At 43.4% G+C, this 26,365-nt stretch overlaps 1 protein-coding gene and 1 pseudogene across 13 annotated transcripts in view; both read right to left on the minus strand.

Moving 5' to 3' along the window:
- The window catches only part of LOC310780295 (nuclear factor 1 B-type-like), a gene marked incomplete at both ends in the record, with an annotated part of 107,758 nt that extends 91,748 nt beyond the window's left edge, over positions 1-16,010 (minus strand). For 8 of the 12 annotated variants that reach the window (XM_083640858.1, XM_083640866.1, XM_083640861.1 and 5 more), the window contains one exon: positions 2,141-2,167. In XM_083640858.1, coding sequence (XP_083496984.1) covers positions 2,141-2,167 — 27 coding nt within the window. Of the gene's footprint in view, positions 1-2,140; positions 2,168-4,054; positions 4,073-15,932 lie in introns of those variants that run through there. The other 4 variants (XM_083640859.1, XM_083640863.1, XM_083640857.1 and 1 more) reach the window with 3 other exon arrangements.
- A 5,074-nt stretch (positions 16,011-21,084) lies between these two features.
- LOC310779596 (long-chain-fatty-acid--CoA ligase ACSBG2 pseudogene) lies at positions 21,085-23,143 on the minus strand (annotated as a pseudogene). The gene has a single exon. The product of its transcript is annotated as a long-chain-fatty-acid--CoA ligase ACSBG2 pseudogene (transcript).
- Between the last annotated feature and the right edge of the window lie 3,222 nt (positions 23,144-26,365).

Below are 26,365 nucleotides of genomic sequence, written 5' to 3' on the forward strand. Positions count from 1 at the left end.
TGGAGAGAAGAAAGAAAACAAAACGTACCACGAAAGACACACACACGGTATTATTTGCAAAGGTTGAGTGGGAACTTGGTTGGCAGTCATGCCTGATCATTTCATGTGTTGACGGCATTGCATGGCATGACACTCGCCCGACCTCATTCCAAAAGCTGAGGTTAGCCAATGAAAATGAAATCATGGCCTCCTTTTTTTTTAAATGACTCAACTCCATACAAATTGTGACGATGAAAACTATTTTGGCTAAGAAATGATCTGGAATTATGTTTAATATTGATAGAAATATTTGCAGTACTAATTGCACCTTTTCCATATTAAGTTGTTTGTATGTGATATACACTTTATACCGCAGCTCACATACTTATCTTTTAGCCTAAACTGAAAGATATTGAAATGATGTCATAGATGGAAAAATATTTTACATTTGGTTTACATTCTAGATCTGAGAGAATTGTTGTTAGTATATCACCTTACAAGATAAAAAGGACAAATTAAAAAATATATAATAATAAATAATAAGCAAGCCAAAAGTTTGACCTATAAGCAATAATACTTGAATAATTCTAAAAAGATATAACCTCTTAATGTTTATTCTCTGTAAGTTTTGAAATCTCCAATAATGGAGCAGATTATTTAGGAATCCTCAGAAATTATAGCAGTTGTGAGTGTGAACATGAACTTATCTTTGTTTTAGGTCATTAAAATGTCAAATTGAATAACCATAAGCTGTCTCTTTTGAACGGGCCTTTGAAGAGTTAAACCACATATTGTTCTTTGTGTAGACAGGCAGGCAGGCTATGGGAAACCACAGAAATCCACTCCCTATCTGTGCTCGCCGCTGGTGCTCCTCCGACAAGCCACATTTCTGCTCCACACTTTCATGCCAATAAAACGTAAAGCTTTGCACCGGCGTACTCATGTCAAATTACAACCGTAAATAACAAAGTTTAAATAAAACTTTGAAAACAATTCCATTCTCCACATGTACTTGTTGTGAACTGTACAATACTTCAAATACTTTTACAATACCTACCCACAGTTAGTCATGTAGAGAGCTAAAAAATATATTTAAATAATTCACCACTAATTTTTATTGACATCTCTTCACTACAATGTTGCCAGACAACCTGACAAAAGTAAGCAGCATTTTGCTTGTAAATGTGCTCAGTAGCAACTACTCCCTGAATATTTTACACTTGTGGCTTCCTGTACAAAATCACCCCAAATATTCATTTAATTTTTGCAACCAAGCTAAAGCCAGACGCTGTAAAGATAAATGACTTGGCGAGGGCCTATGCAGTGCACTTCAGCTGAGGCCATAAAAGCACAATCCTCTTAAGTACAAACTAAACCACATATCAGTCAATCACTTACTTTTGCCAAGTAAAATATAAACAGTAAAACTGAGTCAGCCAAAACAGTCAGCTACTCTGTCCAACCGCTGAATCAACCTTATCACGCGTTTGATCTTCCTACAGTGAAAGTGGCTTTATCTGCTTCCAACTTCACTTCCACAAAGTACATATTTTTTAATAAAAAAAAATAAAAAAATACAATATACGCGTAAAAAAAAGAAAGAAAGATAAACACAGGTTGTACAATGCATGTGGGGTTATTAGAGATCCAAACAACCTAATTAACCCTGGGAGAAATCGCGCATATCTGTATCGACTATACAGGATTATCAAGGTGACAGTTTTGGCCTCCTATCTGATAAAACTATCTTTACGCACAACTTTACGCACACAAAGAGCGCTGCACGGTTAGTGCTTTAGCCACTGTATAGGTCCCTATAGAACTGTTATAGTGATGTTTCGTTAGGGGGGCTTTCATTTGAATCTCAGATGATCTTGTGTATATATAAACCAGCACACGGTAGCACAGCCTGTTCCTAACCACGCGTTTTGGATCGATAACCTACATTGGGTTTCTTTGAGCGTCATTCGCTCCCAAAGCAATAGGTAGCCTACACATTATGAGATAGGTAATGAAGATATTTGCACTCGGAGATGGAAAGGCACGTAGGATCCATGCACAATACTTGGATATGTCCCCTCAGTTCACTGCGCGTTAAAGCACTGTTTCAAACGGGCAACGGTAAAGCACAGTCAATTTTATATAAAAAAGACACAAATACCTGAGTTAGACAAATCGGAGAATACATGATGAGCCAGCAGGCTAACAGAGAATAAAATGTACTCGGACTGATTCGTCTGGCCACTTTATCGCGCCATTCCTGGATCGATGTGCACCATGCAAGACTGTGGAGCAGTTATCCGCGTTTGGGGGAAAAAGGGAAAAAGAAAAAAAAAGGAGAAAGATTATCCAACAACATCCATGATTTTTTCCGCGTTCCAAAGATTGTCGTCTCCACGTAGAAATAGAAACTATGCAGGAGAATAAGAAGAAGACGGGGGGAAAAGTTCACATGCACAGTCTGGCACTTTGCAAAAATGCCGCTGCTGTGTTTCTACTCGTAAAGCCGGTGCAAGCGGCGCTGCGAGTGAGACTCCTCTGCTGCACGGGCTCTGTGCGCGTCGCGGTGGCGTGCTATCTCGTTCATAAAAGCATTACGGAAAGCGTTTGGAGGGCGCGCAGTGTGTGATCTTCACCCCGCGCTTTAACAAACTTCATATGAAATCGACCGGTGCACCTTCGCTCCTGCGCGATTCCAGCAAATCAGACCCAACTTTTTCCTTTTTTTTCATCCACGTAATTACAGTCACACTCCTCCTCCTCCTCCTCCAAACACACACATCCCCTATCCACCATCCAGCACCGTCTCCTCAGCTATCTGGAAACACAGCATACAATTTATTTACCCCTTCACTCGACCAGAATTATTTTATGAGCTTCAGGGACTTTGGACCAGAGCCTCAGCCAAATAGAAATGGAATGGAAATTTTCCTCACACAAGATACTCTCGCACCTTTTACCCGACCTTCACGTCTCAACAACAAGCATTAACTTTTTCCCTAATTAAATCAACTTCAAAATTTGCAGTCCACTGAGAGTAGGCTATACAGAAACAGCAAACTTTCTGCACTTTCTAGCCAGCAGACAGGGATAGTGGAGGGTAAACCCACCTAAACCCAGTTTATCCACCTTTATATTTGCATAACAGAGTCCACCACCTTTTAGGCTGACATAAATCATTATGAGACTAATCATATCCTATAGAGCAAGCAGCGCCAAACTGACACAAACATGGGAATAGTATTTTACAGGAAGATAAGGACAAATTTTTTTTTTTTATATAATAGATTTTCTTTATTGGTATATATGTTTTCCTCATGGTGATCACCAACGGGAGGTCATAGTTCACCCAGCGTTTTATTTCCTACTCCATCACAACGTGTAGGCTACTACTGGGCCTCTAATAAGGCACAAACTACTCTTATCATAATGGATTTACGAGACAATCACGCATGCCAATGCAGTTAGAAATGCCATGGCCTCTGAACCTTTGACGCTTTGTTTTATGACTTTTTGGGGGGGGTAGGTTGGTCTGGAAAACGTGGGTGAAAACTGAAATCACTACTAACAACTCCGCTGTATACACATCTTAGGCTATAGGCCTACAACAGTACTGAGATAAGTTAAACACTAGGCTGCTAACACTGTTAGTTTGTTGCAGAGAGACAGAGAGAGAGAGAGAGAGAGAGAGAGAGAGAGAGAGAGAGAGAGAGAGAGAGAGAGAGAGAGAGAGAGTGTGTTTGTGTGTGTGTGTGTGTGTGTGTGTGTGCGTGCGTGCGTGCGTGTGTGCGTGTGTGTGTGTGCGCGCGCGTGCGCGCAATTGTCAACACTCCAAATCAAAGTTAATTTGCCAATTAAGGGGAGCAGGTTAAAATAGGCTAGTGGAGAATGTGTGCCAAGTTTAGTAGTGTTTTGGCCCTATAGTGTCAGTGTTGTGATCCATGTAACCCAGGCACTATTCACATTCTCTTGGCAGGAGCTATCAGCCTATACCAAAGCGTCGAGGGCACTAAAACGTTATTACAAAAAGGGTTATTACAACATGTCAAATCAATAATAATCCGTGTTCACGTACCATTGCACTGTACTGCATGGATTAATAGGGAATCCTGGAGCCTGGTTGAAACACACAAGCCGGTAGCTTCACATTTCTCACGTTCAACTTTGTGCTTTGGAGGCTTTTCTCTTGCAGGGCTCGCAAAAAAAAAGTCAACACCGGAAGACAATTCTTGGCAGAAGGCGGTGAAATCAAGTTAGGAGCACCCCGTTTTTTCTCTCTTTTTTCTTATCTTCCTTCCTCTTCAAGTCTTACTTTTTGGATCGTTTTTTGTTTTGGGTTGTTCAGTTAAGTTGAACGTGATCCAGAAGAGGCTGAGTTTTCGGGACTGGGCTGGTCTCCGCCTTCACTTTCACTGTCTGCCTGACTGCCGCCCACCGTCCAGCGCCCAGCAGCTTGCGTCAAGTTGGATACAATAAAACAAAAACAACTTCCGCTAACATTATGTCAAAATAAAGCACTTCAGCAATAATTCTCAATTTGTAGTAATTATTAATGCCAATGTAGTAGATTCATTGAATCTTTTTTATTGCTAAATGTTTTTTAATAACAGAATACATCCAAACAATTTTTGTTAGTCTGTACAGCGATGTAGTGGATAATAGAAAGGTGGGTAAAGGTCTGGGTACCTCTGGATAATTCGTAATTCCTTTCTAATTGACCTCCATCATGAGACAAACAACTATGAATATAATAGTACGGTCTATTCCGTGACCATTCTCTGGCTAGCATGTTTTAATGTTTGATTTGACTTCTAGACCTTTTATATGATAATACTAATAATGATAATAACAACAACAACCACTATGGCTATGAAATTAATCTTGAATCAACAACAACGATAATAACCATGACCACGACGATTCCGATTATGCCATCATTTTGAAGTTATTACATAATTTTGACCCAGGTATCGAAGATGGCCACATCCAGTAGAGTGAAAAATGTAGGCCTAACTTTTGAATGAGAAGGTATGGTGTTTGGGGTTTGCCATTTTTACAGTATGTAAGCCAGGAGAATAACAATGGTAAACTATATATTATGTAATTACAAATCCATGCCGGCCAACTTTTTTGCCGTCAGGACAACCCAACCCAATACATATACATACTTTTTTTTTTATTCTAAAATGTGAATTGTTATGGTTTTATTTTGAAGGCAAAACCTCTTGCCTTCCAGTTATACTGTAGCCTTTTCCGTGTAGCTTGACGCAGCTAAGTCTAGTAATGGAGCTTGCGTTCTTGGCTCTCATTGGCCAGAGCCTCTGGCCCGGGGACTCTGCAGTCACCCTGGGCCCCTCACTTCCGCTCGCCTGACGTAGTGCTCGGGTTTGTGCAGCACTGATCCCGCCTGCTGCTGGACGTTCCAGACCAGCCTCACATAGCCTGCAGCCTGCAGGCACTGAATAACCACTAAACTCAACTAAGATCAGTGGTAGCAGGCTAGATAGACGTGATAACAGATATGCTGCAATAATGACTTAAATAATTTCTTAGGTAGAGACCTAGTATAAGCCCAATTATGGTTTCCTGTCTCTACCAGGACAATCTTCTGTTCCTTGTCTATCTGATTTTAATATGTGCAGAATAGATCAAACTAAAATAAATTGCACTTGGATGATGATGATGACTATTATTCTTATCATTAATCATCATCATTATTTTATTAGTAGCAGTAGTAGTAGCCTTAGTAGTGCAGTAGTAGGAGGAGGAGGCTAAATAGTAGTAATAGTAGGAGGGGCTAGTAATACTAATAGTAGTAGCCTAGTAGTAGTGTTATTAGTCTACATGTATAATTACACTAAATCTGTTATTTTAATTTATATATCTTATATATATTCTTCTACTCCACTTCTGCTGACATATACATTTCTTGTCATGTTACTCCTTCTCCGAGCCCCTAAACCCCCTGCATACCCTCACCTCTTCCCTTTTGCACTATGCCCTGATGGGAGAGGATTGTGTTAGAGAAGTATAGAGAGTGGAGGATTTATTTTTTGTTTTATTTTCTTTCATATCAGAATAAACAGCAAGTCCACTATACATAGGCTACTGGTAGTATAGAACAGTGATTATCAACCTTCAATGACCCTAAATTAGTAAACATTAGAACCACTGACCCCCATTTGATGAGATTTTGTGTCTCGAACCCAAATCTGTGATACATTTTTATATTTAAATATGATTTTTATCCAGAATCCCTTCTACCTACTGCAGGTAGAGAGATATCAATGAAAATATGATGAAATATATATATATATATATTACACTCTCTAATCATTGTTAAATTCCTGCAAATGAAATAATGAAATAATAACAATTCATCAATTTGCTGGAGACCCTCTGGAACCCCCACAGGACCCTGGTGGTCCCCAGACTCCACACTGAGAACCACTGTAGTAGTCAGGGATGCAAACTAGTCACCTAGAGGTGACAGTCACCTTTTAGGTCCCTAAATAGTGATACTTCAGTGAATGATTTTGAGTGGTTTTGTGTCTGTCCATATGGGACATTTTCACTCTCCGTGAGTTTTGCGTCCCTTTATAGCAGGGGGTTTCAAAGTCTGAGACTGTGGGCCTCTCCCAAGACAAAGCTTGGAAAAAGGAACCCCCCTCCTTCAAATCCTGGATGCCTATCGCATCATGATTATATTATTTGATCAATTGCGCCAAGATAGCCTGCTGTTTGACATAATTCAGATTACACCAAATACATGAAAGAAGGTCTGTCTGAAGGCATTTATTTGTTTCTGACTCTGGGAAAGTGGGGAAAAACAGTAAAATTCCCAATTAGTACAGGTCCAAATCCTCAAAAGGGCTTTATTCTATTTATTTATTTATTTATTTATTTTTTATTTTGCCTACCCCTACCTCCGGTAGAGCTAAACATGACCATGTTTTTTTTTTTCATCATTTTGATATGTCTCCATTCATTCTATAATTTATAGAATAATAACATTTACAGAATAACCCTAGGAAAGCCATCCATCCCCTGAATGCCCTAGGTATCTAGTTTGTTGTAAAATTTCACGAGGCTGTGATTATCTTATAGAGGACACAATTGGTCATATTACAGATTGAGGTCAAGTAAAAAAAGAAAAAGTCTCACTACAATGAAATGGCAACTATGGGGACAACATCATCACACATGAATACAAACGGGCTCATTGAGTCTCAGCTTCAATACAACATTAACCTGACGTCATGTTAGCCCTGTGCCAGTGTAGCCTGTGTTGTGTTGACAGTACTGGCAGCAACCCATGTTAAGGGCTTGCCCAGGGGTGGAGCGGGATTCGATCCAGCGACCTCCCGCTTCCAAAGCGCACATGCTAACCACTATGCCAAGCTGGTTAACAGGCCTCTATAGTCTATGGGGAGTGAGTTTAACCAACATACTCTCTACCACTCAGGACTCACGAGGACTCACATTCGCTCGGTTACACTCACCCCCCTAAACTCACCCCACACCCACTGGGCATCCGAGTCACAGCACCAATGCAACCTGCGTTGTGTTGACACGACAGCACTGGCAGCAACCCATGTTAAGGGCTTGCCCAGGGGTGGAGCGGGATTCGATCCACCGACCTCCCGCTTCCAGAGCGCACGCGCTAACTACTATGCCTAGAGAGCCAAGCACCCGTGGCGGAGCTGGTTAGCGAGGCTTTATACTGGGGAGTGAGTTTAACCAACATACTCATTACCACTCGGGACTCACAAGGACTCACAGTCATTCGGTTACACCAGCGCTGGAGAAAGTAATGCAGTAACTTGAAGTTACTTGGATTAGTAACTAATCATATTACTGTTTCGGAAATTGCCTGTTACACTACTCATCATTACTGGGGAAAGTAATATATTACAGTAATATTGCCAAACACTGCTTAAGGCTTAGGTCTTCTAGTTTCATATCTTCACTCTTCAAATTAACCGCTACAGCCTCAGAAAGACAGCAATGTCGGCCGAGGAGTTGAAAAAAGTGCAGGGGTCCAATCTGAAAAAGTGTGTGTGGGGGGGGGGGGGGGGGGGGGGCATGTCCCCTTGGCACCCCCCCCCCCCTTCTGTGTGATATGATGTGCTAACATTAGATGAAGTGACAGGCCTGAATCGCTGTCATCGACACTGACATTGGCATGTTGGACACACACACACACACACACACACACACACACACACACACACACACACACACACACACACACACACACACACACACACACACAGTCTGTGGAGCTGAATAGATACTGTCCTGATTATTAGGTCTTTAAAAACACTCCTCTACTCCCCCTTTAGTCTCTCACTTAATCACTTAAAAATTTAGAACAGACACTTCAAGGTTATATAGTAGGCTAATATTAATTAGGATATGGGTCATTTTACACCATGGTGGCTTGAGACTCTGTTAGCATATTTAATGATAATAGCAAATCTATTAAATAAATTTACGAGAATAATTACTCTGGACTGCAATAGCTTCATATTCAGGACCATACATAGATAAAATGAAATGAAATGAAATAAACCCCTGATTTTTCAGAGGGTTATACTTTCACATTCTCTTGATGTTCTGAAACAGGTTTTTCTCAGATGCTGCTAGTAAAGGCTAAATCACTAACACACTGAATTCATATCTTTTTGCCTCTATTTATGCAACATTATGATATGTCTATCAGTCCGCTGGTTGGAGCCATGAGCCTTCATATCTCTGCCTTGTACCTACCGCCCCCATGTGGCCACAAACACAACTGCTAGTTGCTTGTAATGGGCTTTAAAAGGAAAGGCACATTTTTCGAGCAATTTAGAGAATAAATTATTACACAAAATTTTGGCTTACCTAATGGCAACTCAGTTTCTCTTGTTATTTAGACAAATATTGGCGGTGGCTGGCTGCTGGCAGGCATTGCTTATCAACACTTAGGCTACAGCAGCTAAATTACATTGCTGCACGTTAGGGATGTAACGATAACCGGTTTTAATGATAACCGTGATAAAATTCCTTATGATAACCGTATACCGTTTCAAAATTTCATTATCATTAAAACCGTTTTACCGTGATTACCGTGGTACCATGATTAGAGTGCGTTGAAAAACATGGTAGTACTGTTCATCATCAACCAAAGTTGGCAACCGTCTCCTAGATCTCTCTCCCTGCAAACGTGCAGCCTTGGAGAAATGATTTCAGTGAGTGTATCAATGCTTTTTGGGTCTGAGTTTTCAATCTAAAACGTAAACGGATTTCAGTGAGTCTCTCAGTACTTTTGAAAAATTTTCAATAATTCTTTATGAATACCGTGATAATACGATAATCGCGATAATTTTGGTCATGATAATCATTATGTGAAATTTTCATACCGTTACATCTCTACTGCACGTGTTACAGTAGGAATTGGCTATACTATGTTGTAGAAGGACATATTCCACAAAAAATCTCAAACACTCGTGGTACCCTAAAACAAAATATAGCCGGGGTTTTCAACTGATTGGGAATCAGCCAGGAACCATCATTCTAACTACTACTATGGTATATAAAGAGGTGACTGAACTCATTAAGCACCACATACACGTTCTAGTGTATTTTGTTAGGGGAAGTGACTCACATATTCACAAATTCTCATATTCACTGTAAAAGGCATTAGGCTACAGGTGAAGGCCAATGAATCCTACAATTGTTAATATTTTTTGCAAGTGCAGAGTAGATAGAGGATGGATTTAAAACACTCGGGTTGTAAACTATAACTAGCCTACTTGAAAGTGAATTGGTGCTAGTTTTGTCCAGTGTCATATCTTATCTTGTGTCAGTGAGGCAGAGGTGATTTGCTTGTATCTCCTCCATTATTCGACAGGGGGCGACATGTCAGCACTGTTAATGTGGTGAACACTGGAGAGGACGGGTCGACGAGAACATGTCCTGTGTCGAGCTTCAACTTCTAATGATATTTGACCCCCCCAGCAAAATGAATGTTTAACTTAATAAACAAAGGCATGGATTGTTTGGAAAATGCAAAACACTGTTTCAACAGAGGCATCATTCAAGACAAACAAGCTGCACTGCACAAAATAAATTGAGAATGGAGTAAATTGTTTTATTGCATTATTATTATTATTATTAGCCTGTTGTTGTTTTTGTTGTTGTTGTAGTTGTTGTTGTTATTATTATTATGCTATTATTATTATTATTATTATCATCACCTGGGAGTAGGCTGCTAGTGTATAGGCTCTTTTCACGGTAACAGCTTCCACATTGAGAAACCGGTGCATTACATCATTACATCTTCCTCTGGCAACTATATCTTTGTGAAGGAAACTTGACGCAAAGAACTTGTAGTCTTTCTCTAGTTTAGTCTGTGTACTTCACTTGTAAATGCTTCAATTCAGAAGCTGTTCATAATAATCATAATAATCATAATCATAATAATAATAATATGAATCATATTATTTGTCATGCACTTTTCATTTAAAATAAAGTGCTACAGAGTAGAAAACATGACCATATAAAATACACCAAAGGCAAAGAACATTTAAAAAGTCATACAGGCCTGGATAGGAAAAGGCCTGATTACTAATTAAAATAAAGAACAACTCGGCTCTGTTGAAAAGGAAGGTTTTAGCCCCCTTTTAAAGGTATCAACAGTCTGTGGGGCCCTCAGGTGGTCGGGTAGGGTATTCCAAAGACGGGGTGCAGCAGAGCAGAAGGCATGATCCCCCATGGTGCGGAGCTTAGTCTTGGGGGGATGGAGAAGGTTTCTTATTACTACGGGAGGAGGATGGATGGAGTAAGAAGTTCCTTGAGGTAGGGAGGGGCATTTCCATGGGTGCACTGATGTGCTAACAGAGATGCTACATCTGTTGACGTTGTGAAAAGGGCCCGTTGTGTTGTTGGATATTGGTGCATTTCTTTGGTTCAGATAAGGTCCTGTTTGTCAGTGACATTGTAGCAATCCACAAAGTCAGCCTCGGTTCCCACACAACCCACACGACAACCCAGATTGCTGCTCACTCATCAGCGCACTCTTACTGCTTGAGATCTGTTGCAACTTGCTTAAATGATACAGCTATCTTTGGGACTTCTCAATAACAAGTCGCTCCTGGCCGACCAGCAGTTCCTTTCACAAGTTCACCAGCCTACCTGGTGCCGCAAGAACCTCCTCCATGTTCAATGTTTCCAAAAGGTAGAGGCGGCACATCACTGACATTCATAAACACTGCCAACAAAGACTTAAAAGTGAACCCTTAAAAAAACCCTGTTAAACCACACCTACTCCTTGTCCTATACCGCACCAAACCTGTTTTATGATATGGCTCAAACCGGAACACATTTCTTAAAATTCCACATACAGCTGCTAAAATAGTTGCTCTCTAATTCATGTTTGTTTTTCTGTGCTCTCTAACTCATCATATCCAGATGGTAAATGGTAAATGGCCTGCATTTATATAGCGCTTTTATCCAAAGCGCTTTACAATGAGTACAGTAGGTACATTCACCTATTCACACACAGTCACACACTGATGACTGCAGCCTACCACGCAGGGTGCTGGCACAGCCAATTTAAGGTTCAATATCTTGCCCAAGGACACTTGGACAATATGCAGACTGGGAGAGGCAGGGATCGAACCGTCAACCTCTTTTATCTAAAGTGATCAGTGTTAGGGTCTTGTTGTTTTTCATTTTGTGGATGCACCAACAGGAAGTACCTCACACCACCTTTCACCCTCTCTACTCACTCTAACGGCTCTTAATCTATTTCTTTTCCAAGCACTTCAGTTTGTCATCATTGTTCTCTGGTCACAGACATACGGCAGGGGCACAATAAGGCCTTGACCTTTGAACTGTGTTGGCTGCTTGGAATGTGATTGGTCAAGGAATTGAAGCTTGCCTGTTTCACTCATGTAAGTCACTCTGGATAAGAACATCGCCTAAATTTACCATGTATGGCAACGGCTAGGCGTTAAGTGCCAAAAATGTCACTTACGATTATTCGCATAACAATATCAAAGGTTATAGTTGCATTTATTACATTTAAATACCATCAAAAATGCAATGAACACAAGATAATGTAATCAACATTGTCATGGAAGACAGGTGAAAACGTGGATTTGGGACATTTTTCCATTATACCCCAACACAGTCACACCACAGTCACAGCATAGTCACAGTCACAGTCACAACACAGTCACACCACAGTCACATCACAGTCACACCACAGTCACATCACAGTCACATTACAGTCACAACACAGTCACATCACAGCCACAGTCACAACACAGTCACACCACAGTCACAACACAGTCACACCACAGTCACATCATAGTCACAACACAGTCACATCACAGTCACAACACAGTCAAACCACAGTCACATCACAGTCACAACACAGTCACACCACAGTCACAACACAGTCACATCACAGTCACAACACAGTCACATCACAGTCACAACACAGTCACAACACAGTCACAACACAGTCACACCACAGTCACATCATAGTCACATCATAGTCACATCACAGTCACAACACAGTCACATCACATCACAGTCACAACACAGCCACATCACAGTCACAACACAGTCACACCACAGTCACATCATAGTCACATCACAGTCACATTACAGTCACAACACAGTCACACCACAGTCACACAGTCACAACAGTCACATCACAGTCACAACACAGTCACAACACAGTCACATCATAGTCACAACACAGTCACACCACAGTCACATCATAGTCACATCACAGTCACATTACAGTCACAACACAGTCACACCACAGTCACACAGTCACAACAGTCACATCACAGTCACAACACAGTCACAACACAGTCACAACACAGTCACAGCACAGTCACATCACAGTCACAACACAGTCACAGCACAGCCACATCACAGTCACATCACAGTCACAACACAGTCACACCACAGTCACATCATAGTCACATCACAGTCACATTACAGTCACAACACAGTCACACCACAGTCACAGCATAGTCACACAGTCACAACAGTCACATCACAGTCACAACACAGCCACATCACAGTCACAACACAGTCACATCACAGTCACAACACAGCCACATCACAGTCACAACACAGCCACATCACAGTCACAACACAGTCACATCACAGTCACAACACAGTCACATCACAGTCACAACACAGCCACATCACAGTCACAACACAGTCACATCACAGTCACAACACAGTCACACCACAGTCACAGCACAGTCACAACACAGTCACATCACAGTCACAGCAGTCACACAGTCACAACACAGTCACACCACAGTCACAACACAGTCACATCACAGTCACAACACAGTCACATCACAGTCACAGCAGTCACACAGTCACAATACAGTCACACCACAGTCACACCACAGTCACAACACAGTCACATCACAGTCACAACACAGTCACACCACAGTCACAACACAGTCACATCACAGTCACAACACAGTCACACCACAGTCACAACACAGTCACATCACAGTCACAACACAGTCACATCACAGTCACAGCAGTCACACAGTCACAACACAGTCACAACACAGTCACACCACAGTCACACCACAGTCACACCACAGTCACAGCACAGTCACAACACAGTCACATCACAGTCACAGCAGTCACACAGTCACAGCACAGTCACATCACAGTCACAACACAGTCACATCACAGTCACAACACAGTCACAGCAGTCACATCACAGTCACATCACAGTCACAACACAGTCACATCACAGTCACAACACAGTCACAACACAGTCACAACACAGTCACAGCACAGTCACAGCAGTCACACAGTCACAGCACAGTCACATCACAGTCACAACACAGTCACATCACAGTCACAACACAGTCACATCACAGTCACAACACAGTCACAACACAGTCACATCACAGTCACATCACAGTCACAGCACAGTCACAACACAGTCACAGCACAGTCACATCACAGTCACAACACAGTCACATCACAGTCACAACACAGTCACATCACAGTCACAACAGTCACAACACAGTCACATCACAGTCACAGCAGTCACACAGTCACAACACAGTCACATCACAGTCACAACACAGTCACATCACAGTCACAACACAGTCACATCACAGTCACAACACAGTCACAACACAGTCACATCACAGTCACAGCAGTCACACAGTCACAACACAGTCACAACACAGTCACACCACAGTCACACCACAGTCACAACACAGTCACATCACAGTCACAACACAGTCACACCACAGTCACAACACAGTCACATCACAGTCACAACACAGTCACATCACAGTCACAGCAGTCACACAGTCACAACACAGTCACAACAGTCACAACACAGTCACACCACAGTCACACCACAGTCACAGCACAGTCACAACACAGTCACATCACAGTCACAGCAGTCACACAGTCACAGCACAGTCACATCACAGTCACAACACAGTCACATCACAGTCACAACACAGTCACAACACAGTCACAACACAGTCACAGCACAGTCACATCACAGTCACATCACAGTCACAACACAGTCACATCACAGTCACAACACAGTCACAACACAGTCACAACACAGTCACAACACAGTCACACAACACAGTCACAGCAGTCACAACACAGTCACAACACAGTCACAGCACAGTCACAGCAGTCACACAGTCACAACACAGTCACACCACAGTCACAACACAGTCACAGCACAGTCATTTCACATATCTAACACAGTCACAGCACAGTCACATCATAGTCACAACACAGTCACACAGTCATGTCACATGATGAAACAAGTGAAACCTAAACACACTGGGGGGTGGAGCACAATAAAAGCTGTCCTGTCAGACAAGTAAATAAATATTCAGAGAGAAATGTCAGCCTGCTTTGCCTCTTCAGCATGGGAAAGGCGCGGGCCGGACAAGGGCTCTTTGTCTGGCCCTATCAAGTGAACACTGCAGAGAGCACATGCAGGGAGGTGCACTGGAGGAAAGCTTGCACACTGCAGGCAGGTTGAATACTTCCTTCACTTTTCCCACCCAGATAAAACATAATACTTTTTTTAAGTACAGTTGGGTCTTAACAAGTCACAAGTGCAGCAGCTCCTGAGAAGGGTATGACTGAGAGAACAATAAAAACCATGCTGGCCTTGAAGAAGACATTCATTCAGAAAGTACGTTTTCATGCTGAGGATGCTCTTGAGAATCTTGCTTAAATGGAAAAAAAAGAAAATCTTTGTGGAAGGCACTTAATTACATCTTATTTGAAATATATAATGTATTTTCTATTTTACTTAACGACATCTTAAGCTAATCAGCGACTGCTTGACTCATTTACCAAAACAATGCCAGCATTTAAACAAGTGTGACAACAAGCGCACGCCGATTACAAAGTGCTCCAGTCAAAACCTCTCACAGACACAGACACAGACACAGACACAGACACAGACACAGACACAGACACAGCCTTATCTACAGTATCCACCACAATCTGCACTTCTGTAAATGTGACCTGACCAGACTGAGACACACACACACACACAATCAATCAATCAATCAATCAATCAATCAATCATATTTAATACATGTCCCAGAAGGGCACTTTGGTTTACATCACACACACCACAACGTCCCAAAGGCAGTTTGAAATGGCACACACAAGGTACATTCAATTTTGAGAGTTTAGCAGACTGTGATACTGTATGTTTGTGAGACACAGACTCCCAAATAATGTTAACTAAGTCTCAAAAGTCTGCAGCTGTGGCACCACCAAAACTCAACCAACGTCTACATGCAAAAGGATATGTTTGAAGTCTGGTTTTGCTTGATGGGTGGGGGGCAGTGAAGGAACGCATAAGAAAGGAGAGAGGGTCAAGAAATAAGAGAAGAGAGAAGCACTTCACTTACCATCCACCAGGTCCTGGCTGTCATGTCATAACAAAGCTGCCATTTAATGGATCTGTCTGTCAGCTTTCCACCAGCCATCCCTCTGCTCCCTCCGGCTCTCAGCGCACGGACCATGTAAGAGAAGACATCAAGAGGACCTCAGTGGAGACATGCTGTGCCACATGTAGGCCAATCGGTGGCAACGCTGCATGGGTGGGGGTGGGGTGTGGGGGGGGAGGGGAGGGGAGGGGAGGGTGACGACAACTTGACCGGTGACTTGAACTTGACTGTGACCATTACAAGAGCTATGACCTACGACCCTCCCCATACCCCCCTGCTACAGCAGCCCCCCTCCCTCCCCTCTCTCTCCCTCTCTCATAAAGTACACTGAGAGTTACACACAGGGGCAAACTAATTTTACTCCACGGGCCACTTGATACCCAATTTGGTCTCAAGTGGGCCAGACAAAGAAAAATAATAACACACAACATAAATAACATATACTGTAACAACATAACATAACATAAATAATATGTTATTTATATGTTATGTTATGTTGTTACAGTATTATATTAAAATACTGTAACAACATAACATAAATAACAACACCTCCAAATTTTTGTCTTGTTGAGTCTTTTAGTGTAAAGATTAGGGCTACAGGCACATTTTAAGAACATGTTTTCACATAATGTATCTCAGCTACCATAGGCCTAGCATATCAAATATACTGTCTGTGTGCGATTATTCTCTACATTCAAGGGTATTGAAAATAGTTTACCATTAATTTAGTGATGATGAATACAGAAAACATGAATAGGCTACTTAATATTGTAACTTGCTCATGAAACCTGGTAGCTCTGAGCCTTCACAAGTGCATCAATATTAGGTGTCAAACCCTGAGCTTGAAAAATTGGAATGGTCCTTTTCACACTTTGCAAAGTCATCCTGTGGGCCGGCCCGGATTGGACCCTTTGGCGGGCCGGTTCTGGCACTCGGGCCGGATGTTTGACACCCCTGCACTACATGGAACTGGATGACAGCAGCTTGCTAATTCATATAGCACTGGAATACTGACATCAAAGGTAGGTGGTAATGTTGGCCCACTCAGAAACTAGGCTTAAAGGGACAGTGCACCCAAAAAAAAGAAAATTCTGTCGGCATCGATTCACCCTCCATCATTGACTCCCCCTCATGCCAGTTGAAACACAGCGGAAGTTTGTCCATATAACACACGGGTAGGGTGCCAGCACAACTGGAGTGAAACCAGTCCCCACTGACTTCAGTACAGTACAACGGAAGTCAATGGGGACTGCTTTGACTCCCTGTGTGTTATATGGACTAACTTCACCTGTGTTTCAACAGGCACGAGGGATGTCAATGATGACAGAATTTTAATTTTAGGTGACTTTCCCTTTAATCTTCAAATCAAATACATAAGCACTGAGTGGGGGTAATGAATGATAATGCAGTTTGAATTGCATTGTCCATTTATTATGTTTGTTAGCTTAAAGAGGAAAAGTAATCAAAAAGTAACGGAGTAATTTGATCTATCTGTGTGTGGGGTGAGTGTGTGTGTGGGGGGGGGATAACAGTCCCTCCCAACCCTGGACACACGGACACACACACACACACACACACACACACACACACACACACACACACACACACACACACAAATCTGGTTAATTTTGAAGTAGTAGAGAACAGGAGCATGATTCTTTTGTAAAGCCTGCACACTGCCTGGTGGGAGTCAGAAGCAAGCGGCTTTGTGAGTCACTGCTGACCTTCGGCCTATAGTCTTGTCTCTGTTTCATTCGTCCCGGTGAACGCTGCCAAGTGTTGGGAATTATCCATTAAAGGGATCGCCCGGCGATATTCAGTTAAAGGTCATTCAAATATTGAGATGTCCCCGGATGCTCTTCAAGTCAACAACTCACACAAACACACTTGCTGCAGGTGTTTTCCTGCATGGCATTTCCAAGGGATTATCTCATGTGTCTTCTCATTCAAAGATGGCCCCATCTGACCCTGATGGAGCTGTGGTAGAGAACGATAAAGCAGCGCTTAAGAGGCTTGTTGTTACTTTGTAGCGCGCGCTTTGTCAGCGGCTGTATTTTGATACGTGTATTAAGACGTCCGGCGTGTCCATGTAAATGTTATCTGAATGCCAGCAAAGAAAAGAGCTTTCTCCCCTGCCACATTCCAAACCAACCTCCTCATTGAGGCCACTCAATGGCAGCTGGACTTCCCCACAGTGACGGTGGGTGGACTTAGCAACTAGTTACAAGAAATAAATGAAGTGGGAAAAAAAAAAAAAAAAATGCCGGGAAATACAACTATTTCACTTTGATGTAGGATTTGTAGTTTTTTTTTTGCCACACGTATATTCCTGTGTGGATTTACAAAGAGCCTGATACCAAATACTGACCATCTCATCAGTTTCAGTATGCTTTTATTAAAATGAAAATCATGCTTATGCTAACCAAGAATTGTTTTTTGAGTGTATTCTGTGTTATGGGGAGGAGGAGCCAGATGCTGTAAACATTCGAGCCCCCGCCTCCACCCACGCCCCATTTACAGTATAGTACGGCAGCTATATGCATTATTTCTCAGGCCATTTGAGATGATAGAATGCCTAAAAAGGGGAGGAGCTGTAGCTCCAGCTCCACTGTTTGTTTGTTTTTTACAATTTTCACTTGCTAATTCATCACTAAATCATCAGCACTATTTCATCACTAAAATGGGTGGCACGGTGGTTAGCACCTCACAGCAAGAAGGTCCAGAGTTCAAACCCTGGTCCGTCCCGGGTCCTTTCTGTGTGGAGTTTGCATGTTCTCCCCGTGTTCGTGTGGGTTTCCTCCGGGCGCTCCGGTTTCCTTCCACCACCAAAAGACATGATGTATGTTAGGGTTAATACTCCTGTCAGTGCCCCTGATCAAGGCACTGGCAAAAGAACTGGAGTTGGTCCCCGGGCACTGCCCACTGCTCCTAGTTCTAGGAAGTAAAATGTTCAGGGCCAAGCTTTCACACACGAGAGCCAGGTGCATCTTACTGACTTTACGGGTCTTGCTGCACTATACTAATCTTCCTGGAGACACTCACCGCTCTTCCAGTCGGGGTGACATCTTGAGGTCGTGGCAGGTTCTGGTGGGGTTCTAGTGGGTGCCGTTGGGGCTGAGGATCTGCTGGCTCAGGCTGCTCCGCCTGCAGAGAACGTCTTCAATTTGCAGCTGGCCTTGGGGCCCTGGATCACCACCATCAGACCTGCAGACAAGCGAAATCACACCTTCAGCTACTATTACAGAAACTTTGTTACACTGGAGGAGCAAATATGTTTCATCCAGGAGGATGTTGTGAGGATTATGACACTATTATCTGCACATTTTTAGTGCGTTAATGGTTTATCATGTTAGTGTGAGGTTAGCTGTACCTTGACGTCACCTCGCATGTCACCAGCTGCTCCACCCGGCTCTGGTTGGAGATAAGCATGATGACGACCAGCAGACAGCTGGAAGAGAGGGGAGGGGGGGGGGACGAACAGATATCTTCTCATTCAAATGGCCATCAATCAAATGTTGAAAATATGCCAGCACGTCAATTATAGTCAGTTTGGCAAGTGGCTGGCCTTAGCTATGTCAGGTGACTACAACTAGTCTTTTGTAGGCATTTAAACACACACACACACACACACACACACACACACACACACACACACACACACAGTGGGCAAATACATTTAAACTAGTTAGTAAATAAATTTGTGTTATTCAGAAAGACAAACTGTTAGGTTAGAAATATTTCACTCATGACAAATCTGTCTGGATATGAGTGTCAGTTAAATAAAGTGTAAAATTTAAACGCAGCTGTTACCCTTAGTCTCAGTGGTTCTCAAATGGGGGTCCGGGGACCCCCAGGGGTCCGTGGTACTTTGCTAGGGGGTCCGCGAAAAGTTTTCAGGAAAATGAAAATATAAACCTTTTTATTTTTTTAGCAAAAGCTACATAGTTAAATGAAAATATTTGATGCTTTAAATCCAAAATGGTTCATGGATTACATTCTAATTCAACAAACCTATCAATTTAAAAGTCAAGCACGTTACCGTGGAAACAATTAAGCTTAGCCCAAAATCACAAATCAGAATGAGGGGGTCCCCGGTATATTTTCTATCTTAGGCGTCCTTGGCTGAAAAACATTTGAGAACCTCTGGGAGCATCAACTCGATGGCGGTGGGGATGGCTCCCAGCAGGCCTTTGGAGTCGTCCGGTCTGGCAGAGCCGGTGGTGGCAAAGATCACTATCATCATCTAGGTCCTGGACTCAGAGAGAGGAAGACTGCTTCAGACGCTGCGAATGTTGCCTTTCCTGGCTTACACAAGATTTAGAGATTTGAGAATGTCTGCAAAACTGTTTACAGTTTTTGGATATGTGCGAGATCATGTGTAAAATAAATCAGCATTGTTTTTCGGTGTTGTGTCCCTTTAATACAAACACCCTGTGGTTGATACCATGAGATACAGCCCTTTGCTGTACATTCACTAGTAGGTTGGAATACCACACTTCACCTTTTACCAATACAGAGGATCTGATGTACCTGTAGTATCTCTTGTGCCAATTTGGGAGGGCACCTGTGCAGAAACCTAGGTTATTAGAGATAAAAGGTGAGATGAGAGCAGCTACGTAATTAATTAATTAGCTCATTATGCTAATTATTCAAATTGCCCAACATGCAACTCTAGGCCTGTAGATGACATTTCAATCATAAAACTTCATAGGAAACAACATTGCTGGGTTCACTATAGGCCAGGCATGTTTGAGGACAACTCTCAAGTCACTGTGTGTGTGACTTAAGTGCGACTCAAGTCCCAGTCCCCATCTCTGCATCACAATTGCTTAAGTGACATCACTGCCATCACTCACTGACTGAGCACAGAGTTCTACTGATTCAACATTTCCTCAACGCAGGAGACACATTTTTCGTTGATACTGAGATTTTGAAAGTTCTCTATTCTTTCAGAGATTTTTTTGAAGTGTGTGTTCCTGTGTTCATACTCCCACCCCTCCCCCACCTCCTCTTTCTCTCTCTCTCTTTAAATAATGACGGTCATGGCACGGCGAAACGCTGCCCTATTATATGCTCGAGTGATATCACTGATGACATCAATGTGTGTGTGGTGTCATGGATGGACAACCGAGCAACTTGAGCTGGGAGTGGCCAGTTTGTCAGGTGTGCTGGGAGTGGCCACCTTACTTATAAAAGTTCTCAATCTGCTCCTTGTACATCTCCATGACCACTGGCCTTTTCACCTTCATGGTAGGACCCAGCTCTCCTCCGGTGATGGAGAAGTCCTGGTCTAGTACAATCCACTTCTGGATGCGCTGGGCGTTGGAGACCGCCTTCTCGTTAACGCGGTTGATCCCCTCCTGGATGGCGTCATGGACGGCGCGGTCTCGGCCGCCTGAGATGTCAGAGACGCGCGTGGCGTTGCTGCCCCTCCTCCTGCACAGCTCCACGGCCTCCGCTGTGAGCTTATCCTCTGGCGCGCCTGTGTCGGCATTCTCCTGGCACTTAATGGTGAGCAGCATGGAGAGGAACTTCCTTTCGTCGCCGATCAGCATGGCATTGCTGATGAGCGGCATGGCCTCCTTCACAGCATCCTCGATGGGGACGGGAGGGATGTTCTCCCCTCCTGCTGTGATGATCATCTCCTTGATTCGGCCAGTGATGAAGAGGAAGCCATTCTGGTCGTGTTTGCCCAGGTCGCCGGAGTGCAGCCAGCCATCTTTGTCAAGAGCCTCCTTCGTCGTGTCAGCCATGTTGAGGTAACCCATGAAGACGTGACGGCCCCAGAAGCAGATCTCACCGTTGTGCAGCACCTTCGTCTGGCACCCTTGGATCTCCTTTCCACAGCTGGTGAGCCTGAAGGCGTCAGGCTGGCCCATGGTGTGAGGACCAGAGTTCTCGCTCATGCCGTACAGCTGATACACAGGTATATCCAGGCTGAGGAAGTACTCCAGGGTCTCTTTGGCAATGGGAGCAGCACCTGTGTAGCACTTGTTGCAGCGGTCCAGGCCCAGGGCTTTACGCACATTGTTGAACACCAGCTTCTTGGCCATGCGGTACTTGAATGGTTCATGTCCAGCTGCTCCGTTTTGGTTCATCTTGGTGAGATTAGTCTGCAGACCCACATCCTTCGCCCAGGCAGCAACTTTCCTGCGCACAGTGGAAGACCTGGCCCCGGCAGACTCCATGTTCTCCTTCATCTTCTCCCAGACTCGTGGCACGCCCAGGAAGCCTGTGGGACGCACCTCCTTCAGGGTCTTTACCAGAGAGCCCTTGAGGGCATCTGGCTGGGCGAAGTGCGTAGCCCCTCCGACCGTCATGCTGATCCAGATGTCGGTCATCTGAGCTGCGATGTGGCTGAGTGGCAGGTAGCTGACTGCAGCCTCCTGAGCCTGGGTGGCATCTGTCATGCGCAAATGGCGGCTGATGGCGAACGCTGACCAGGTCACATTGTCATGGCTGAGCATGACTCCCTTGGGCTGTCCTGTGGTTCCTGAGGTGTAGATGAGCGTGCAGCACTGGTTTGGCTTCTGGCTGGAGATGATCTCATCAAGGAAATTGTCTGGCTCATCAAATCCAAGCTCCATAAACTCTGCCCACGTGTAGAGATTTGGTTTCTTCTCTTTTAGAGCATCTTTGTACTGGATAATAGCTTTCAAGTGTGGCAGCTGGTCTTTAACCTGAAGGATCTTCTGCAGCTGTTTGTGGTCCTCAACCACAATGACATTGGCGTTGCAATTCTCTGCTACATACTGGCATGCCTCTGGAGAGTTGGTGCTGTAGATGCCCACAGCAAAACCACCTGCCAAAATGGCACCGATGCCAGAGATGAACCACTCAGGAGAGTTGAAGCCGATGATGCCCACACCGTGGTAGCGCTCCAGACCAAGCTTGAGGAAGCTCTTGGCTGCGGCGCAGCACTTCTTGTAGTAGTCTGTGTAGTTCATACGCTTCTGCTGCTCACCCTCCTTCCAGCTCAAAGCAGTGTAGCTGCCGAAGCGCTCCACGACTGAGGTGAACATCTGGTTTATGGTCAAAGGGGGCTTCGCAGCCATGCCAGACGTGCCCATCCTCAACTTCACCTCCCCGTTGGCCTGGGACGTCCACAGGCTGAGCTCCCCTGCTACTGGCACCGTCAGGGAATCTGCATTCAATGTCTGTGTGTAATTCATGGCTCTAACTTTGGGAACAATGTCCATGAGACCACACACTTGCTCATACTTGCACACTTGCTCAATAGGAAAATGTCATGACATCATTAATGACATCATCACTGATGAGTGACATCACACATTGCAAATCTGTCTGCATACGAGTGTCAGTTAAATAAAGTGTCAAATGTAAATGCAGCTGTTACCCCTTATTCTTGAGCATCAGCTCGATGGCCGTGGGGACGGCTCCCAGCAGGCCTTTGGAGCCCTCCGGTCTGGCAGAGCCATTGCTGGCAAAGATCACCATCATCATCATCTGGGTCCCGGACTCAGAGAGAGGAAGACTGCTGCTGACGCTGCAGAGGTTGCCTTTACTGGCTTACACAAGATTTAGAGGTTTGAGAGCAACAAAGTTGCTAGAACAAAAAGGCACTGGTAATTAATGTGTAAGAAAATACATTTAATTGACTCACACAGCAGACATTTCTCACAAATTGCAAGGATCAGTCGCATTTGAATCAACTTTTGTTATTAGAATACAGATTTTGCCAATCCTGGGATTTTGGGTACCTGTCAGTCCAGGATGTTTTTTTTTTCTTTCTTTCTTTAAAATACAAATGCTTGTGGCACCTGAGATTAACATAGTCATATGCAAGATATTGTGTAATAAGTGAGAATGAATGCTCTAAGATCGAATGAAATGCAGTTTCTGTTTATAATAAACACTTAAAGCTGTATAAAGATTTCAGTTGATTGATAGAAGTAAAAGCTTTGCAAATTCCCACTGTCTGTGTTCATCCCTCCAGTTCCCCCCTCCTCAATAGCAGCAAACAAGTATAGATCATTATATTTAAACTCCAGTTTTTATTGGTTTAAAAATAAATGTGTGTACAGTGCCCTTAATACAAACACCACAAGTGGTTAATACCATGAGATACAGCCCTTTGGTGTACATTCACTAGTAGGTTGGAATGGCCCCGCTACACCTTCTACCGGATGACTGCTGATTCTGAACTGAGGAAAGCACTGGTATAAGACATGATTAGATACTGCCATCTGGTGAATAGAGTGAATACTGCCATCTATCTACTGGTCAAATTATAAACCTCTTTCTTTCTTTCTTTCTTTCATTTATTTATTTATACAGGAAAAGATTTAAAGTAACATTACTGGCCTGACTCAGTAAAAAAATGGCTTTCACATTACGTATAGAATTACAGAAAGTGTATGAAACCTGTGCTGGGAATCCAGCAGTTTAGACAAGAACACTCAGGAAACTTGAAACTCAAAGGAACGAAAGTTTAATTGTTGCAACAAGTGAGAATCGTATTACAGACAGTACAGCCTGTCTGAGCTGAAAAAAGCTGTGCAAGTCTACGAAGTTTCTGCCGTCACACAAGAAATATGTCCTTGGGCAAGTGCCCACAGTTGGTAAGAAGTATAGCTTTTTCAGATACATGTTGTCTCTCACTCCCTGCTGCAAGTCCAAGCATTATATTAAAGGAACATTCTGACCATTTTCAACCAGCTCTGTATCATTACAACATCAGTAGTATATCAGAAAACTCTAAACAGTTTTGAAGTCATTCATTTAGTTTATATTATAATAACCTGCATCAAACTAAGCGCTGTATGAATAAAATTGACTTGATTTGAAAGGAGAGATTTATGTCTGATAGGTTGTTTTGGAAAGATGCTCAAATGGAGGCTTCAAAATGGGAATCCAAAAACCAATGGGTGCCTGTCCATATTATTTAGACGGTCTATGGTAGTGACATCACTGATGACATCATCACTCACATCAAGTCAAGTCAAATTTTATCTAAAAAGTGCAAAATCACACTAAAGTGTCACAATGCACTTTATAACAGAGCAATACAAAAAAAAATGTAAAACACTATAAACGATAAAACAGCAATAGAATCACGGTAACGTTGCGTCAACAACAACAACAGGTACTTCCAGGTGCACACCTGCTGATTTATTTAAATTATGGAGATCACAAACTTGTCATATTGTTTATTTTCTGTTGTCATTTTTTGCCGTAATTGTAACTTTAAAGATATATTATATACCCTAGTTAAACATGGTGGTCTGACCTATCTGACGTTTGCTTGTGCTTATTCAATGTACTGTGTTGATCAACCAAATCTCGCCAACAGTGACATCTCACCACTGGTCGGACTAACTGCTAGTTTTGGGTGAACTCAAGCTGTAATTGTTTTTTTTCTGTGGCCCAACAGGTAAATTAGGTCTCCAATCTAACGTTAGTGAATGTGTCGTTAATTAATGACATATGAAAGCATCTAACATGCATTTTAGACTTAACCATTTTCTCTTTAGCTCAGTGGTTCCCTGCATTGTGATTCGGTGTATAAGCACAACGATGACATCACTCACTGATGACATCACAATTGCTCGAGTGACATCACTGATGACATCAATGTGTGTGACACACGCACACACAGACACACACACACACACAGACACGCACACACACGTGGTGTCATGAGCAACATGGGCAACCCGAACAACTCGAGCCATATAATGCTCGAGTGACATCGAGTGGCACACGTGGATGGCAGGACTGGAGGAGGTTTTTGGAACCAGATGATGTGGCGTCGCGCGGCGCCCCTGGGCTGAAAACTCTATTAACAGAGGGACCCCTTGACGAAGGTGAAGGCAGGTTGCTCAGAAGGGATGAGGAGCGGAGGAACATGAGACGAGGCGCAACAGCCAAGATTGAGGTGGTGTGAGAAACACCGGAAACTTGAAAGAAGAAGAAGAAGAACCAGGTCTAGAGTGAGACCATCCAACTGTTAGAGGCAGCAATGTGCCACAAGGCATCCAGTCTGCCGGAAAACATTAGAAGAAGACTGGCACACGCAGGGGGAATGTGGTGGGAATGGAATGCACTTCCCTCATGGTGTCTACCAGTCAGCCCTCGCGGGCATCTCGCTGGGCGAAGTAGGTAGCCCCTCCGACCATCATGGGGCACCAGATGTCGATCATCTGAGCTGCGAAGTGGCTGAGTGGCAGATAGCTATGCACAACCTCCTGAGCCTGGGTGGCATCTGTCAAGCGCAAATGGCGGCTGATGTCGGACGCCGTCGATGTCAGATTGTCGTGGCTGAGCTGCATGACTCTCTTGGGCTGTCCTGTGGTTCCCGAGGTGTAGATGAGTGTGCAGCACTGGTTTGGCTTCAGGCTGGAGTTGACCTCATCAATTAAATTCTCTCGACT

The sequence above is a fragment of the Poromitra crassiceps genome, assembly GCF_964638095.1.
Source record: "Poromitra crassiceps genome assembly, chromosome: 7".
NCBI classification, from domain to species: Eukaryota; Metazoa; Chordata; class Actinopteri; order Beryciformes; family Melamphaidae; genus Poromitra; species Poromitra crassiceps.